This window comes from Bufo gargarizans, chromosome 2, assembly GCF_014858855.1.
Source record: "Bufo gargarizans isolate SCDJY-AF-19 chromosome 2, ASM1485885v1, whole genome shotgun sequence".
NCBI lineage: Eukaryota > Metazoa > Chordata > Amphibia > Anura > Bufonidae > Bufo > Bufo gargarizans.
In genome coordinates, this window is record NC_058081.1 from 213231404 (window position 1) to 213251755 (window position 20352).

The 20352-nt window shown below is 44.1% G+C and overlaps 1 protein-coding gene across 1 annotated transcript in view; it reads right to left on the bottom strand.

Moving 5' to 3' along the window:
- LOC122925784 (collagen alpha-1(VII) chain-like) overlaps window positions 1–20352 on the bottom strand; it is a 556601-nt gene that overhangs the window by 480233 nt on the left and 56016 nt on the right. The window contains 6 exon segments of the mRNA XM_044277135.1: window positions 2144–2267; window positions 11741–11866; window positions 11868–11881; window positions 12571–12750; window positions 15129–15275; window positions 16239–16358. Coding sequence (XP_044133070.1) covers window positions 2144–2267; window positions 11741–11866; window positions 11868–11881; window positions 12571–12750; window positions 15129–15275; window positions 16239–16358 — 711 coding nt within the window.

Here is a 20352-nt window from a genome sequence, read left to right on the forward strand (position 1 = left end):
GTTTCCTCCTTGCACACCTCCCATGCAAGTTAAACTTGTACAGTCTCTTTCTGATTGTAGAGGCATGTACTTCTACATCAACAGTAGCCAGAGCCTGCTGTAGTTCTCGAGATGACACTTTAGGGTTTTTGGAGACCTCTTTTAGCATCTTGCGGTCTGCTCTTGGGGTGAACTTGCTGGGGCGACCAGTCCTGGGCATGTTGGCAGTTGTTTTGAAAGCCGTCCACTTGTAGACTATCTTCCGGACAGTGGAATGGCTGATTTCAAAATCTTTTGAGATCTTTTTAAATCCCTTCCCAGACTCATAGGCTGCTACAATCTTTTTTCTGAAGTCCTCTGACAGCTCTTTTGCTCTCACCATGGTGCTCACTCTCACTTCAACAGTCAGGAGCACACCAAACTAAATGTCTGAGGTTTAAATAGGGCAAGCCTCATTCAACATGCAGAGTAACGATCTACTAATTATGTGCACCTGGTGTGATATACCTTTGTGAGATCTGAGCCAATTTAAGAGGGAATACATGTGAGGGTGTCCTATCTTTTTCCTCAGTTAGAATAGGCATTTTTGTAGAATGACATTTACAGAAGATCTTGAAAAGACTTTTCTTCAGTTTTCTTTGTTTAGTTGGATTACTTTAATCTCTCTGTATTGTTGAAACGGAGATGAAATAACCTTTTATTAAAAATGTTACAAAAAACCACATGCTTTCAAAGGGTGTCCTAATTTTTTCACATGACTGTATATGTATAGAGAGAGAGACATATATATATATATATTTTTTTTAATGTATACATCATAATGTATTGTTTCTTTTTGTACAGTAAGTGGTTGTCCCGCCATAAGAACGTATCCCCTATCCACAGGATAGGGGAAGGTATCTGATCAGTTGGGGTCCGATTGCTAGAAAGGAACTGTGATCTCATTCTGATTTCCTGTAGTCAGATCCCCACCAATCAGATACTTATCCTCTATCTTGTGGATTAGGAATTAGATCTTAGGTCTTGTTTACATTTCCATTTTTCACAGCATGCATGCTATAATACAGGAGGCCTATTCCTTCCTCTACCAGCCTCCTGTACTATAGCATGCAGTACATAGCAGCCTGCCCCCTCTGCTCCGCTGCTGCGCTGTGTGCTAGTGCTTACATTGGCACACTTACATATGCACACAAGCGGTACCAATAGCGAAAAATAGCCACGAGTGGGGTTTTCATGGGAAGAAGGAGTAGCAAAGAAATGTGTGTTTGGCGGTCAGTTCTAGCTACGCCCCTGGTTATACTGCATCAGCAAGGTCTCTCCCAGGCAAAGATTTCAAAGCAGACTGGAGTTTCAAGATGTGCAGTTCATCTTCAGCATAAAGAAGAACAAGGAGTGCTGGAGGTGATGATATGGCCCCCACGGAGCCCTGATGTCAGCATTGTAGAGTCTGTCTTCGAATACATGAAAAAACAAAAGAATTTGAGCAAGCCTACATCTACAGATCTGTGGGTAGTTCTTCAAGATATCTGGAACAGCCTCCCTGTTGAGTTTCTTCAAAAACTATGTGCAAGTGTACCTAGAAGAATTGATGCTGCTTTGATGGCACATCAAATATTGATTTGATTCAGATTTCTCTTTTGTTTATTCACTTTGCATTTTGTTTACTGACAAATAATAAACACTATTAACACTATTGGGAAACAAACTGTTAAAAATTATATATGTATAGTTAAAACAGATTTTTATGTTTTTTCTAACACATCTATTTTTAAAAGCATTCTTATATGCAGCATTTTTCCCACACCTGCCTAAATTGTTTGTAAAGTACTGTAATTGTTGTGAGACACATCATTGACAAGCATGAAAGTGAATCAAAAGTAAGGTTTCTAAGAGTGGTTAAAAAAATAAAAAAAATTGTTGCAGTATAATACAATGCTACTTCTACTGAAAGCTTGTACACTGTACTTTTTTTTTTTTATTACAAATGATTTAACTACTATATCAAAAGACCTCAGAACACAGACAACACAGGATTCAGGTCATGCAGAGTGAAACTTGTGAAAAAATGCTCAGGGGGTTGACTGGCATCAATGTTGGATACAAATGCCCAAACGTTATTCTGTAACAAAAGATTAGCAAATTTTTTTTCCACAGCAGTAACTACCTGTATTGGTGTTGCCTCCAAAATATTGCATGTTTCTAATGGCCTTCAAAACAGAATTCCTCTCCTTGTGTTGGTTCAAGTGAAACTCTGTTCTCGGTTCTTCACTGTATTGAACAATAGCAATCTAATATACAATAGGTATTACTTGTCAGCACTGTGAATTAGAGAACAATTCCTATATCCATGGATACATTCATATGTATATATATATATATATATATATATATATACTGTACTATATATATAATATATATATATATATATAATACCGCAAATAGTGCAGCAGCACAGTCAGATGTTGTGCACTGGGTGCAAGATTCCTCAGAGAGGCTGGCTTTTCCTCCAACATATATATTCACCGAATGAAGAGGCAGCACTTCCAGTTATTGGTGATAGGGTGACGACCCCAAACTGGGAATAAAGTTTGTGGTCGTCACCCTATCACCAATAACTGGAAGTGCTGCCTCTTCATTCGGTGAATATATATATATATATATATATATATATAGAGTCAGGTCCATTACTATTGGGACATCGACACAATTGTAACATGTTTGGCTCTATACACCACCACAATGGATTTGAAATGAAATGAACAAGATGTGCTTTAACTGCAGACTGTCAGCTTTAATTTGAGGGTATTCACATTCAAATCAGGTGAACGGTGTAGGAATTACAACAGTTTGCATATGTGCCTCCCACTTGTTAAGGGGGCCAAAAGTAATAGGACAATTGGCTTCTTGGTCCAGAGTTTATTTCAAGTGTGCTATTTGCATTTGGAATATGGTGCTGTCAACTCTCAAGATGAGATCCAAAGAGCTGTCACTATCAGTGAAGCAAGCCATCATTAGGCTGAAAAAACAAAACAAACCCATCAGAGAGATAGCAAAAACATTATTCTTAAAAAAGGAACGCACTGGTGAGCTCAGCAACACCAAAAGACCTGGAAGACCACGGAAAACAACTGTGGTAGATGACCGAAGAATTATTTCACTGGTGAAGAAAACACCCTTCACAACAGTTGGCCAGATCAAGAACACGCTCCAGGAGGTAGGTGTATGTGTGTCAAAGTCAACAATCAAGAGAAGACTTCACCAGAGTGAATACAGAGGGTTCACCACAAGATGTAAACCATTGGTGAGCCTAAAAAACAGGAAGGCCAGATTAGAGTTTGCCAAACGACATCTAAAGAAGTTACATCTTCACAGTTCTGGAAAACATCCTATGGACAGATGAGACCAAGATCAACTTGTACCAGAGTGATGGGAAGAGAAGAGTATGGAGAAGGAAAGGAACTGCTCATGATCCTAAGCATACCACCTCATCAGTGAAGCATGGTGGTGGTAGTATCATGGCATGGGCATGTATGGCTGCCAATGGAACTGGGTTTCTTGTATTTATTGATGATGTGACTGCTGACAAAAGCAGCAGGATGAATTCTGAAGTGTTTCGGGCAATATTATCTGCTCATATTCAGCCAAATGCTTCAGAACTCATTGGACGGCGCTTCACAGTGCAGATGGACAATGACCCAAAGCATACTGCAAAAGCAACCAAAGAGTTTTTTAAGGGAAAGAAGTGGAATGTTATGCAATGGCCAAGTCAATCACCTGCTGTCAAGGAACCATGAACCAGACGTACAACAAGAGATAAGTGGAAATAAGGAGGCTTTATTGGAAATCAAGCTGTAAGGCAAAAGTCCAAATGGATGGCTAAACCGAAGCAGGGTCTTGCGAAGCCAGAGGTCAGGAACCAGAAGGGTAGTCAGACGAAGCCTGGATCAGGAACCAGCAGGGTAGTCAGACGAAGCCAGGATCAGGAACCAGCAGGGTAGTCAGACAAAGCCAGGATCAGGAACCAGCAGGGTAGTCAGACGAAGCCAGGATCAGGAACCAGAAGCAGCAGCAGTCTTAGAAGCATGTGAACACAGGAGGACCAAGCAAGGAACTGAAGCCACAGACCTCCTATATATATGAGCTAGGCATCCAGCTCCTCCCAGTGGGAAGGAGAAGCCGCAGAAACCAAGATAGCCGCCAGCTCATGTCAAACGAAGGAGAACAGCAAGAAGGTAAGACCATGACAGTACCTCCCCCTCAAGGGCCCCTCCTCCGCGGAGTAAAGAACGGTTTCTGAGGGAAGCGTGCATGGAAGGCTCGGAGCAAGGCAGGAGCATGGACATCTGCGGAGGGAACCCAGGAACGCTCCTCTGGACCATAACCACGCCAATGGACCAAAAACTGCACCCGACCGCGGACCAGGCGTGAGTCCAGGATATTGCTCACCTCATACTCCTCACGATTGCCCACTTGGACCGGACGAGGCCGAGGAACCGAGGAAGTGAAACGATTACACACCAGTGGCTTCAACAGGGAGACATGAAACACGTTGGAGATCCGCATGCCAGGAGGAAGCGCAAGGGCATAGGCTACCGGGTTTACCCTGCGAAGCACTCGGAAGGGACCAACAAAGCGAGGCGCCAGCTTGGGAGTGGGCACTCGAAGGTTGAGGTTGCGGGTGGACAACCATACACGGTCTCCGACCTGGTAGGAAGGAGCGGGCGCTCGTCTGCGATCAGCCTGGAGTCTCTGGCGCTGCGCAGAGACCTCAAGGGACCTCTGGATCTGTACCCAAGAAGCACGTAGGACGGAAAGGTGATCCTCCACAGCCGGAATATCCTGGGGAGAGAATACCTCCGGTAACACGGCAGGTTGGAACCCATAATTGGCCATGAAGGGAGACGTCCCAGAGGAAGAGTTCACCGCCGTGTTCCTGGCAAACTCAGCCCAAGGCAGGAGGTCAACCCAATTGTCTTGGTGATCGGAGACATAGCAACGAAGGAATTGCTCCAAGGCCTGATTGGATCGTTCTGCGGCCCCATTGGACTGAGGGTGGTAGGCCGAGGAGAAAGAGAGATGAATCCCCAACTGGGAGCAAAAGGCGCGCCAGAACCTGGACACAAACTGACTCCCCCGATCCGACACAATCTCCTTGGGCAAACCGTGCAACCGGAAGACCTCCCTGGCAAAAATCGAGGCCAACTCTTGTGCAGAGGGTAACTTCTTGAGAGGAACACAGTGGCACATTTTGGAAAACCGATCCACAATCATGAGAATGACCGTATGGCCTCGGGATGCAGGGAGGTCCACAATGAAATCCATCCCCAGGTGTGACCATGGACGCTCCCCGGTGGCTATGGGTTGCAAAAGGCCCAACGGAAGGTGCCGAGGGGACTTACTCTGGGCACAAACGGAGCATGCCGCTACATATGCGGCGATGTCGGAACGTAGAGAAGGCCACCAGAACAGACGTGAAACAGCCCAGGACAGCTGATTCTTTCCAGGATGCCCCGTGGCCTTGGAGTTATGGTAGGTTCGCAACAACCGAGTGCGCAACTCCTCAGGCACAAAACATCTGCCGTTGGGTCTCCCAGAGGGAGCACCAGATTGAGCCGCCAAAATCTGCACACCCAGGGGAGAGGTCAGGCTGGTGCGAATAGCGGCCAGGATCTGATTCGGAGGTATGACCGAAGTCGGAATCGACTCCTCCCCGGACAGCTCGGAGTACTGCCGTGATAAGGCATCCGCTCTGATGTTCTTGGAACCGGGTAGGTAGGAGACCACGTAATTAAAACGTGACAAGAACAGAGCCCATCTGGCCTGACGTGGTGTCAATCTCTTGGCCTCAGAGAGGTAGGTCAGATTCTTGTGGTCCGTCAGGATGAGAACCGGAACCACCGAGCCCTCGAGCAAGTGCCTCCATTCTTTAAGGGCCTGCACGATGGCCAATAACTCCCTGTCACCAATCTGATAGTTGCACTCCGCGGAAGACAGTTTCCGGGAGTAAAACCCACAAGGAAGCAGAGGACCCTCTGGTGTTCTACGCTGAGACAGGAGGGCGCCTACTCCCGTCTCAGACGCGTCCACCTCGAGGACAAAAGGCAACCCAGGGTTGGGATGCGACAGAATCGGAGCCGACACAAAGGCGGACTTTAGAGCCTCAAAAGCTCGGATGGCCTCGAGCGGCCAGACCTGGGGATTACTGCCCTTCCTGGTCAGATCCGTGAGAGGCTTGGCTAGCATGGAAAAGTCCCTGATGAACTTCCGATAATAATTGGCGAAACCCAAAAAGCGCTGCAGGGCACGAAGACCACTGGGCTGGGGCCACTGTAAGACAGCCGAAACCTTCTCAGGATCCATAGAGAACCCCTCAGTGGAAATGATGTAACCTAAGAAGGTTACCTGGGATCGGTGAAATTCGCATTTCTCAAGCTTACCGAACAGCTTGTTCTCTCGTAACCGTTGCAACACTCGTCTGACATCCAGAATGTGAGCCTCCATGGATTCAGAATATACCAAGATGTCATCCAAATAGACCACCACACACTGCTGCAACAGGTCACGGAAAACATCGTTGATGAATTCCTGGAAGACTGCGGGCGCATTGCACAACCCAAAGGGCATAACCAAGGATTCATAATGACCGGTCCTGGTGTTAAACGCGGTCTTCCACTCATCGCCCGCCTTGATCCTTACCAGGTTATATGCCGCCCTCAGGTCGAGTTTGGTAAAGACCGTGGCCCCTTTGAGGCGATCGAACAGCTCGGAAATCAAGGGTATCGGGTAAGCGTTCTTGATCGTGATGCGATTGAGACCCCTGTAATCGATGCAAGGCCTCAACTCACCGCCCTTCTTTTTCACAAAGAAAAATCCAGCCCCTGCCGGGGACGAGGATTTGCGAATGTGTCCGCGTGAAAGCGCCTCCCTCACGTACTCCTCCATGGCCTCATTCTCCGCTACCGACAGTGGATAGACTTTGCCACGAGGAGGAACGGCACCAGATTGTAACTCTATGGCACAATCGTATGGGCGGTGCGGAGGTAGGGCAACCGCACGCACCTTATCGAATACATCCCGGTACTCCTCGTATTCAGGAGGCAACAGAGAGTCCGAGGAAGTACACAGCAACTTGACAGGCCCATGGATGCAACTAGCCCCACACTGCGGTGACCACGAGAGGATCTCGGCCGATCTCCAATCGAAAGTCGGATTATGCTTCTGGAGCCAGGGGTACCCCAAGACCACCGAGTAGTGTGGAGACGAAATAACCTGGAGACAGACCGACTCTCTGTGAACGGCACCAATGGCCATCCCCACTGGAAGAGTCTCCTGAGTCACGTGTGGCGGCAGAAGGGGTCTGCCGTCTATCGCCTCAAGAGCCAGTGGGGAACCTCGAGGCTGCAGAGGAATGGAATTGGCGGCAGCGAACACACTATCAATGAACAAACCACCAGCACCAGAGTCCACCAACGCCTGGGTCGTCACCGAGCCCCCGACCCAGGAGAGGACAACAGTAATCAGTGGTTTGTCAACACGGGAAACCGGGGACGAGGAGACTCCACCCAAGATCTGCCCCCGACAGGATCTCAGGTGCGAGCGTTTCCCGGACGGTTCGGGCATGCCAACCGAAAATGCCCACCGAGACCACAGTACATGCATCGGCCCTCGTGTCTCCGGAGTACCCTCTCCCCCTCGGACAGGCGAGCAAACCCCAGCTGCATGGGTTCACCCCCAGACAAGTCATCCCCAGGAGGCGTGGGAGGAGAGGGAGGCACGGGTGGGACAGCAAACGTAGGCGCCAATCTGTTAGAAGACCTCCGCAGGCTCTCCTTAAAGGAAGGTCTCTCCCTGAGTCTGGTGTCAATCAAAATCAGGAAAGAAATAAGGGACTCGAGCTCCACTGGTAGGTCCTTAGCTGCAACCTCATCCTTCAAGGCATCCGAGAGACCATGAGAGAAAGCAGCGACCAGAGCCTCATTATTCCAGCCCACCTCTGCTGCCAGGGTACGAAACTCAATGGCGTATTTAGCTACGGATTGTGAACCCTGTCTGATGGACATAAGGAGCTTCGCAGCAGAGGCAGCACGAGCCGGCACATCGAATACCTTCCGAAGAGAAGCAACAAAACCGGAAAACTCGGCAACCACCGGATTGTTGTTCTCCCATAAAGGGCTGGCCCAGGCCAATGCCTTGTCCGAGAGCAGTGAGATCAAGAAGCCCACCTTTGATCTCTCAGTAGGAAAGGCATGTGGCAGCAACTCGAAATAAATGCCCACCTGGTTAAGGAAACCTCGGCACTGAGTTGGCTCTCCCCCAAAGCGCTGTGGAAGGGGGGCAGAACCGGTCATACCCCGAAACACCGCAGGCGCAGCAACAGGTGTCGGGGTAGACTCTGGCGCAACAACCGGAGCGGCAGTAGGAGCGGGCCCAGGAGCGACAACCGACCCATCGGCAATGGAAGCTAAATGAGCCGTGCGTTCAAGCAGGGTTTGCAACGCCACGGCGAACCGACCCAACAGGTGATCCTGCTGATCAAGTCTGGCAACCAGCGTAGGTAGCGAGGATGGCCCTGTACCGTCAGAATTCGTGGCTTGGTCCTAATGTCAAGGAACCATGAACCAGACGTACAACAAGAGATAAGTGGAAATAAGGAGGCTTTATTGGAAATCAAGCTGTAAGGCAAAAGTCCAAACGGATGGCTAAACCGAAGCAGGGTCTTGCGAAGCCAGAGGTCAGGAACCAGAAGGGTAGTCAGACGAAGCCTGGATCAGGAACCAGCAGGGTAGTCAGACGAAGCCAGGATCAGGAACCAGCAGGGTAGTCAGACTGAAGCCAGGATCAGGAACCAGCAGGGTAGTCAGACGAAGCCAGGATCAGGAACCAGAAGCAGCAGCAGTCTTAGAAGCATGTGAACACAGGAGGACCAAGCAAGGAACTGAAGCCACAGACCTCCTATATATATGAGCTAGGCATCCAGCTCCTCCCAGTGGGAAGGAGAAGCCGCAGAAACCAAGATGGCCGCCAGCACATGTCAAACGAAGGAGAACAGCAAGAAGGTAAGACCATGACACCTGCCCTGAATCCGATTGAGCATGCATTTCACTTGCTGAAGACAAAACTGAAGGGAAAATGCCCCAAGAACAAGCAGGAACTGAGGACAGTTGCAGTAGAGGCCTGGCAGAGCATCACCAGGGATGAAACCCAGCATCTGGTGATGTCTATGCGTTCCAGACTTCAGGCTGTAATTGACTGCAAAGGAATTGCAACCAAGTATTAAAAAGTAAAAGTTTGATTTATGATTATTATTCTGTCCCATTACTTTTGGTCCCTTAACAAGTGGGAGGCACATATGCAAACTTTTGTAATTCCTACACCATTTTTAATGTAAATACCCTCAAATTAAAGCTGAAGATCTGCAGTTAAAGCACATCTTGTTTGTTTCATTTCAAATCCATTGTGGTGGTGTATAGAGCCAAAAATGTTAGAATTGCGTTGATGTCCCAATTTTTATGGACCTGACTGTACCTGCTGAATATAAAAGGGTTGTCCAAGATTAGGAGAAAATGGAGCACAAGCAGGAGATGTTGCAAGATATTAAAACAGGCATTACTTTTCTGGTAAATGGCCCACTTCTCCAGCACCACCATTCCAGACCTTCCTTCCAGTCTTTGCTTACAGGGCTGCAGTGCTGGCGGCACGTCACTAACATGTGACCGATGCAGCCAATTTCTGGCCTCCACAATGTATTTTTGAGGACAGTGATTGGCTGCACCAATCAAGTGTTGTTGGAGTGATAAGTGCTGCAGACAAAGACCAGCAGGGAGGACTGGAGTAGCAGTTCTGGAACGGCAGGCAATTGAACAGGAAAGAAATACTTCTATATTTGTTATTTATACCATCCCTTCTATGGCCCACATTTTTGCTAATTTTAGATAAATCCTTTAATAAACAATACTACAAGATTATAATTAGATATATAATTGTGCCATACAGAAAAAGTACAAAAAAGAATGGAGCAGTATTTTTTAGACATGTACATATGGAACATATGTCCACGTTAACCCCTGGGGATTAAGGTATTATTACTTTTATTTTTCATTAGAAACCAAGATAAATAAAAAAATACAGTTCTGCATTAGCTTCATATTTTGTCTATACTGTGTCAGCCCTAGAAAGTTCTTGGCCTTTACACATAGTAGGACAATCATAATGGGGCATAATGTAAAGCAGTGGTCGGCAAACTAAAGCACTTCAGCTGATGTGAAACTACAACTCCAAGCAGTGTTCTCAGTACTCCCATAAAAATAAAACATTCATGTTGAGAGTTGTAGTTCACAACAGCTGGGGTGCCAAAAGTTGCTGACAACTGCTGTACAGTATACTGCACCCTTTTTATGTAAGGATTCTTATGCTCATTAATGTGGCTCTGTTATTTTTTAACCTGTAAAAAATGGCAAAAAAAAGCACAATCATTTTTTGGCACATGAGGTTTTTGCTGCAGTTTTTGTCATTTTACTGACATTTTCTGCACACAGTGTGTCTTAACACTGGAGTTTTCTTCATGGTATTTTTCCCCTATAGAAAAAGTGCTGACAAAAAGCTTGAAAAAAAACGCCAAGAGCTATGAGAATACTGCATCTTTTAAAAGAAGCAACAAAGACAAAAAATGCCAAGTACATAACAAAAACAACAGTACAAAATATGCATTTATGTGTCTTGAATTAGACAAAACTGAAAAGAATAGTATTAGGGCTCTTTCACACCTGCGTTCTTTTCTTCCGGCATAGAGTTCCGTCGTCGAGGCTCTATGCCAGAAGAATCCTGATCAGTTTTATCCTAATGCATTCAGAATGGAGAGAAATCGATTCAGGATGCATCAGGATGTCTTCAGTTCAGGACCGGAACGTTTTTTGGCCGGAGAAAATACCGCAGCATGCTGCGCTTTTTGCTCCGGCCAAAAATCCTGAAGACTTGCCGCAAGGCCGGATCCGGAATGAATGCCCATTGAAAGGCATTGATCCGGATCCGGCCTTAAGCTAAACGTCGTTTCGGCACATTGCCGGATCCGACGTTTAGCTTTTTCTGAATGGTTACCATGGCTGCCGGGACGCTAAAGTTCCTAGCAGCCATGGTAAAGTGTAGTGGGGAGCAGCATACTTACCGTCCGTGCGGCTCCCAGGGCGCTCCAGAGTGACGTCAGGGCGCCCCACGCGCATGGATGACGTGATCGCATGGCACGTCATCCATGCGCATGGGGTGCTCTGACGTCATTCTGGAGCTCCCCGGGAGCCGCACGGACAGTAAATATACCGCTCCCCCGCTCCTCACTACTACTATGGCAACCAGGACTTTAATAGCGTACTGGCTGCCATAGTAACTCTGAAAGCATTTTGAAGACGGATCCGTCTTCAAATGCTTTCAGTTCACTTGTGTTTTTCCGGATCCGGCATGTAATTCCGGCAAGTGGAGTACACGCCAGATCCGGACAACACAAGTGTGAAAGAGGCCTTAGTTGTTAAAAATATAAACAAGATAATTACAACTGTAAGAAAGCCATATAAGATTACATCTTAAAAAAAAATGTTCTCTTATGTTTCTTTAAACCAGGTATTGAAACTCATTCCATAAACTATTTCTTGTGAGAACCTTTAAGGTACAGTTACTTCATAAATACATATTTTGTAATCTAGAGAAAGGCTTCAAATGTATAAAACTGTTCAATAGCATTGATAAGAGCACAAAGCTATAGCATTGATCCTACCTGTGCCCCTTGGGGTCCAATTTTGGGAAAATATGATACTATTCTATAGAGAAAATCTTTGACCTTGTTAAAATTACCAGGCCCAATGCTGGAAGACTCATCCACAAGCAATACTATATCAGCCTTTTAACTTTGCACAGACTGAGGAGGAAGAAAGGAAATAAATTATTATAGTAATTAGGCTCTGAATGCAAATGTAGCCAATGTTATAACAAAAGCATTTAAAATTAATTTTGCTTTTTTAACGGTAGTCGTGTCACATTTCATAATTGCTGAGTACAAAACAAAAATTAAATCTGAATATGTTATGCTTAGGAAAAAATAACTAATGTATTTTAATTAATAGGGTACCTACCGTCCCCTAATATTAAATAATTGCTTATTAAAGGGGTTATCTATTTCTCATATCATTAATAAATAAATACATAAATACATGTTAAAAATACATATTATTTTAGAGCATTTACTTCTGTAAAAATCCACCAAAAATATGCTTGTTATCTATAGGTCAGAAGATCAAATTCATGAATTCCATTGAACTACAATGGATATTCAATATAAAAAGAATGAATGCAGAAAATATTCAAACCAGTTTGCTTAGAAAGTTGCTTTGGAAATTCTTTTTGAAAATCTGAGTGGTGCCAATGGGCTTTAGGTTATCTATGGTTTTGGGAACCAATTAAGGTACCAGTTTACTGATGCTGACTGGCATGTCTCTAAAATATGTCAAACCATACATTTTGGTAGGTTAGGTCAGTCTAGGTGTTTAGAAAATCAGGGCACTAGAAAATTATGTTCACAAACATTTAATTTTGAAAATAAGTATTTACTGGGCTCAGAAACAGACGCTGAAGTTCCTCTGGCAGCAGAACTGGTAGATCTGGAAATTTGTGGTAATGTTAGTGGAGGACGTTCAACTGGTGTTGACGTGGTTGTCTTTTCAATAGATGTCGTTATCCTAGGTCCATGAACAGTGGGGATGGGAATGGCTGGTCTTTTCACTGGTCCATCTGTAGGAAAAATATTGTACATAAAGCAAAAAAAATGTAATACACCGTTAAAGTTCTATAAAATGTTCACAAAAATAATATTTTTGTAACAGTATTCTTCCTTGTAGTCTAAGGGGTGAAAAGCCTGTTTTGATTATGCCTTGATTAGAGAGTTACATTACAAGAGAGAGCTTGGATACACTTGACCTGTGTGGGAAGGAAATTACCAGGACTGGTTTTCAGCATCTACATTTAAACAAGAAAGGTTCCATTCACAAGAGAGAGATCTTGAAAACTATGCACAGGTCTGCGACTAAAAAGCTGTTTGATTATTTTCATCTAATTTCCATGTATTTTGGTTTGCTGATAACAAATAAAATATTGGAAAAACTCCTAGACGTCATGATTTACCACAAAATGCAAAATTGTATTCAAATTTATAAAAAAAATTTAATTTTTGGTATTTTTTTATATTATGGGTTTTTAACCAAATTTAAAGTCCAAATTAATATTAATTAATTCACATAAGTGCATTTAAGATATAAAATGCCCCAAAAAACCTTAAAGGGGTTGTCCGAGTTATGTAAAAAAAAGTATAGCACTGTAAATCTGATGGTCAGCAATATATACATAAGTGCTGCTCTGAGTGACATGTCTGACTACTGAGATACTCAGCAGCATGCTGTATGTGTAAGGCCTCATGCACACGACCGTTTTTGCGGCTCGGGTGCGGACCCATTCACTTCAATGGGGCCGCAAAAGATGCGGACAGCACTCCGTGTGCTGTCCGCATCCGTTGCTCCGTTCCGAGGTCCCGCAAAAACAAATATAGCATGTCCTATTCTTGTCTGTTTTGCAGACAAGAATAGGCATGTCTACAATGGGCCGTCCGTTCCGCAAATTGCGGAAGGCACACGGGCAGCTTCTGTTTTTTGCGGACCGCAAAAAACGGCACGGTCGTGTGCATGTAGCCTAAGCCTCAGCCCTGAGTCTGTGCTTCTAATGGTAGAAGGGGTTAATATTTCCTTAAGAATTCAGTGGGAGGGAGACACAGGGCAGATAGCAACAGCTCCGGTCAGTGCAGGGGTGTGGCCAGCACTGTGAGCTGCTCTCTCCTGCAGTCCACACTTGTGCACGAATCCTCATCAGGTTCTTGGTTCTAGGCTGTTCACACTTTTTCATCGAAGTTCATGTTAGCTTGTCACTCTTTAACCGTTATGTTATGGGTCCACAAAAGTGTATTAATTTGCCAGACAGTTTCTGTTTCATCTGTGGTGAATATACAGTGTTGAAGCAACAGCAGAATATACAGACTTTGTGAAAAAAGTATACTTCGCATACTTTGGACTAAAAATTGGAGATCAAGATAAAGTTTGGGCGCCTCATAAAGTGTACAAACGGTGTGTTGAGGACCTCCGAAACTGGTTCAAGGGTAAGAAAAAATCTTTCCGTTATGGGATTCCTATGGTATGGCGAGAGCAAAAGAACCATAGTGACGACTGTTACTTTTGTTAATGCGATGTGAAAGGGTTTAATTCCAAATGAAAGCATTCCATTTCATACCCCAATCTTCACTCAGCAATTCGTCCCATCCCCCATGGCACAGATATACCAGTACCCAAGCCCCCTGCTACCTTGGAAGAGACACCTAGCTCCAATGAAGGTGAAGTCATACCTGAACCAGATGACGAATCAAGTTCTGACTTTGAAGATTATACAAGACCAACATTTTTTTCTCACTACAAAAAGATTGCTGGACGAATGCTGAAAGCATTTCAAACTTTAGGTTGCCTGATGAGTTTGAAAGTGCATTTCCTCCAGTCCCACCTTGACTACTTTCCTGGAAATGTGGGTGCTGTGAGTGAGGAAGAAGGTGAACGATTCCACCAAGACATTAAAGAGATGGAAAGGAGATACCAGGGAAAATAGAGCATTACAATGATGGCAGACTACTGTTGGATGCTTCAGAAAGACTTTCCAGATGCTACTCACAAGCGTAAATGCACCAAACGAGCCTCACAGGGAAGAAGAATCGAGTTTAGTGTGTAGGTGAGCTCGTTTCAGTTCAGAAAAGGATTTTCATGAAAAAATTGTAATAAAACTTTCATTTTATAAGTTTATTTCCATTTATTTTGAGGTATTGCCTTATTTAACATAGTTACCTAAATTGTCAAGAAACGTGATGTCCTATGACAAAATCAAGGTCATTTTTGGATTCAGCGCACCAAAAAACATAAAGATTACGTGGAAAAACCAAAACAGCTCTTGAAAAAGAATTTGGGCCAGACCTTAATTGATGCAGAAAGTAAATTAGAAAGCTGCATAAAGTATACAGTCAATAACTGTATTTATATAAAATCATCCAACTTTAAATTACTTATACAACTATAAATTCTTACATATAGCTTGAGTTATAGTTTTCTCTGGTCCTTCCATTTCTCCAAACAATGGTTTTATTGCAAAAACATAGGTTTTTCCATAGTGTAATCCAGTGAGCCTGAATGATCTGTACGATGCTGCCAGTTGTTCCATGGAGGCATCAGACTCTGTAAAGATAATGCATTATGTTTTTTCTTTTGATAGCTTTGCCTATATCTGAAGATAACATATCAGTATAGTTCTATATTTTAAGGTAATGAAAATAATGTTCACTTTTTAAAAGATTTTTTCCCATTACAACTATTTATCCTCTATCTTCATTATTATTCCATTATACTTTTTTTGTGTTTAGGATTAACTCCTGATTTTAGCTTAAAAAACAGAAATTGTACTGTGGACACTATGGGGGGGCATTTTCCGGTCTCAAGTCCCTCTGCGCTGCTGGATTAAGTGGCAAAGTAATATAGAGGTGCAGACCTATACATAAGTTTTGCGCTTCATCCAGCAGGCAGTGTGATAGACTTAACTCTCTTGCTGGCATAGATGTAAAGTGCAAAAAAAGGGATGCTCACTAATTTCCCCAAATGCCAGTGCACAGCCTGCTACTACCGTACAGCAATTTCCAAATGTTATAACAAAATAAAATGTGGCTGTCTCACAATGCACTTAGTCAGACATTTATTACAAACTCATATCCCATCACTTTTAATACAATTGATGCAATCTATACACAATAAAAATAAAATAAAATCAATATACAGTCTCTGTCCCTTTAAATGACACTGTTAGGGGTAGTGCTGGAGGTGTGGGAGAGAAAGGAGAAGTGCATAATGCAAGTACGGCAGTCAGGATGGATACAAACCAGAGGGATTTTTTTACATGTTAAAACGGGTCAGGAGAGTCCAAGTTGGAAAAAAAACCATAAGGGAAATGTACATGAGGTAAGTAAATACAGGAGCATAGCTGTTAAAACCACTTCAGAGTTCTATGATACTTTTTTATTCACAAAGCAAGTCCTACCATTTCAGCTTTGGACCACACATTTTTACACCCAGCCTACAAAGAACAGTATGTAGGTATTAGTAGTTCACAACAGTATTGCTATGAATGCAGTTATGATTATTCCTTACCTGAAGTTAACCTCCATGTTAAAAGATATGAGGATGCCCCGTTGACTCCAGACCAACTCAGTAACACACTCTCCCCTGTTGTTTCTTTTACTTCAAGTGAGTCCACTCTTGGTAAGTCTACTACATAAAATAAATATTAAATTCAGTTAGATACATTTAAAAGAAAAGGGAAAAGTGGATTAGGGCTGAATCGCATGACCCTGCTTGGTCCAGACCAACCACAGCTCCCCTGACCCAAACTGACTAATCATCATGTAAGTATAGTACAGTAGACCCGAGATCAGATAGGAACTATATGTCATGGTCCCTCCCAAGACAGGGGTGAGAAGATCTGAGAGACTGGCGGCACTTGAGGGTATCTGACAGTCTCTCTGTTTTCACCTTACAGTGTTGTTGTTTGGTAATGACCACACCTCTTGTCAGGTGTAGCTCATTACTGAGGCTCTATTTAGTTCTGACTCACACTGCTTACCATGCGGTTGATATTTTCTGCTGGAGTTGGTTGAACTGGAGTGTTGCTCCTTTGGATCTCCTGCTCCTCTATTCTTCTCTAAGCTGAATGCATTTTGTTTTGCATTTTGTTGTTCGCTTGTGTTTGTTGTTTTCTAGGCCTCAGTGAGATGCTGGTTCCTTCATCTGGGAAGGAACCAGTAGTCTCATTCCCTGCCACCACTCCTAGGGATTTCCAGGGTCACAAGGGCTAAGGGTCCGATGTATGAGTATTTCCACCTTCAGGGTCTACTCATATGTGCAGAAGTCAGGGAGATGTCTAGGGATTCCTAGGAGGTCACCATCCCTCTCCCTTAGATTTGAGGCCTAGACTCCGGTCTATTTTCTTCTGTGTGTTATCTGGTTCTTTCTCCTCCCCATTACTTGTGAAACTATCATAAAACACTATGGGGGTTATGTATTATTATATATACTGAAATTTTTGTTGTATATCTGTTGCAGACTCGGTCACAAAGGGGATTTGCAGTTGAATCTGCGACTTTTCCCCACTCACGCCAGGTCTAAAAAATGGTGTGGGAGGGGAAAGGGGGCGGGCTGGCAAGCCCATCTCATTTATCATTTTCTTCGCCTGTTTTAACCCCTTAAGGACACAGGACGTACCGGTACGCCCTATTACCCGAGTCCTTAAGGACACAGGACGTACCGGTACGTCCTAACTTAAAATCGGGATTCCGGCGCCACGGGGTTAATCACAACGGGATGCCGGCTGAAATCATTCAGCCAGCATCCCGTAACAACGCAGGGGGGGTCATTTGACCCCGCCGTATCGGCGATCGCAGAAAACCGCAGGTCATTTCAGACCTGCGGTTTTCTGCGTTTCCGGTCCATTCGGGTGTTCTGTGACCCGATGAACTGGAAAAAGACTGCGATCGGTGGCGTGATTACACACCACCAATTGCAGTACGAAGATTTGAAGAGGCGGTGCTGGCCCTGGTGCTGAACGCCGCTGTCCAGGGTGCTGATTGGTTCAGGGGAGAGAGGCGCGAGATTCAAACTTCCTGCGCTCCATTCTTCCCTCCTCTTCCTGTTCTGCACGAGCACCCGGCAGCATCGTCCAGCACCAGCTCCTGCGTCTCCCTAATCGGCATCCATCACCCTCCTGCACCCATCGCCACCCAGGTAGGTTAGGGTCAGTGAGGGAGAGGCACCGTTAGGCAGGGAAAGAAGGGAAAAGTTAGTTAGGAAAAAAAAAAAGAAAAAGTACTTTTATTCAAAACTTTCTTTGATCCATCTATCAGACCCCAGACTCCCCCCCCCCCCCTGCCACTTGCCCCCCCCCCCACCACCACCACCAGCCCCCCCAGTTCTATGAGGCAGTCCTCAAGGACCTGATCTTTTCGGACCGGGAAAGAGCAGGCCGGAGTACCTCGGGAACTGGAGGCGCCCGGATCGTCCCTGGCCAACACTTTCCAGGTGTGGTCCCACATACTGGAAAGAAGGGACGAACCCCAAAAAAGTGCAGAGTGTGTCACAAGAGGGGGATACAAAAGGACACCACTACTCAATGTGACACGTGCCCCGATCATCCGGGCCTCTGCGTTATCGATTGCTTCAGGGAGTATCACACTTCCACGGAGTACTAAATTTTTATAATCCCCAACAGTCCACTAGAGAACATAAAACACTATGGCTCTCAGACTTTGGAGACACGGAAACAATTTTTCTTTCCCCAAAAAATATTAGTTTTAGTGCAGGCATCCTCAAACTGCGGCCCTCCAGATGTTGTAAAACTATAACTCTCAGCATGCCCAGACAACCTACAGCCATCAGCAGGGCATGGTGGGAATTGTAGTTTTACAACATCTGGAGGGCCGCAGTTTTAGGATGCCTGCTTAGTGTCTCCAAAGTCTGAGAGCCATACATATTGGGCATCGTCGCGTGCGTAAAAGTCGTCGCTATAAAAATAACTTTTGACCAAACGCCTCGGATGAACGGTGTTAAAAATATTAAATTAAAAAACGGTGCCAAAACACCCATTTTGGGCAACATTTCAATTTGAATCCATTTTGCCGGTAATAAAGCAAGGGTTAACAGCCAAACAAAACTAAATATTTATTGCCCCGATTCTGTAGTTTGCAGAAACACCCCATATGTGGTCATAAATGGCTATATAGCCGCACGGCAGGGCATAGAACGAAGGGAACTCCATACGGTTTCTGGAAGGCAGATTTTGATGGACAGTTTTTTTTTTTTACACCATGTCCCATTAGAAGCCCCCCCTGATGTAGCCTAGACTAGAAACTCCAAAAAAGTGACCCCATCTAAGAAACTACACCCCTCAAGGTATTCAAAAGTTACTTTACAAACTATGTTAACCCTTTAGGTGTTCCACAAAACTAAATAGCGAATGTAGAAACAATTTTAGAATTTAATTTTTTTGTTACATTGCCTCAAAAAAGAGCAATATAGAGCAACCAAAAATCAAATTTACCCCTAAAATTGTCCCAAAACAACAACCACCTTATCCCGTAGTTTCCTAGATGGGGTCACTTTTATGGAGTTTCTACTCTAGGGGTGCATCAGGGGGGCTTGAAAGGGTACATGGTGTAAATAAACCAGTCCAGCAAAATCTGCCTTCCAAAAACCATATGACGTTCCCCTTCTTCTATGTCCTACTGTTTAGCCAAATAGTAGTTTACGACCACATATGGGGTGTTTTTGCAAACTACAGAATCAGGGCAACCCATTTTGAGTTTTGTTTGGCAGTTAACCCTTGTTTTACTCCTGGAAAAAATTGATTATATTGGAAAATAAAAAAAAATAGAAATTTTGAAATTGTTTCTCCATCTGCCATTAACTCTTGTGGAACACCTAAAGGGTTAACAAAGTTTGTAAACCCAGTTTTGAATACCTTGAGGGGTGTACTTTCTTAGATGGAGTCACTTTTTTGAAATTTCTATTCTAGGGGTACAACAGGGGGCTTCAAATTGGACATGGTATAAACAAAACCAGTCCTGCAAAATCTGCCTTCCAAAACCCATATGGTGTTCCCCTCCTTCTATGTGCTCCTGTTCGGCCAAACAGTAGTTTACGGCCACATATGGGGTGTTTCTGCAAACTACAGAATCAGGGCAACCCATTCTGAGTGTTGTTTGGCAGTTAACCCTTGTTTTACTCCTGGAAAAAATTGATTATATTGGAAAATTTTCAAAAAAATAGAAATTTCGAAATTGTTTCTCAATCTGCCATTAACTCTTGTGGAAGACCTAAAGGGTTAATAAAGTTTGAAAATACTGTTTTGAATACCTTGAGGGGTGTAGTTTCTAGAATGGGGTCATTTTTGGGAGGTTTCTATTATCTAAGCCTCACAATATGACTTCAAACCTGAACTGGTCCATAAAAAGTGGGATTTTGAAGATTTCTGAAAAATTTCAAAATTTGCTTCTAAACTTCTAAGCCTTGCAACATCCCCAAAAAATAAAATATCATTCCCAAAATGCTACAAACATGAAGTAGACATATGGGGAATGTAAAGTCATCACAATTTTTGGGGGTATTACTATGTATTACAGAATTAGAGAAACTGAAACTTTGAAATTTGCTAATTTTTCAAAAATTTTGGTAAAAATTGTATTTTTTATGCCAAAAAATTAACTTTTTTGAC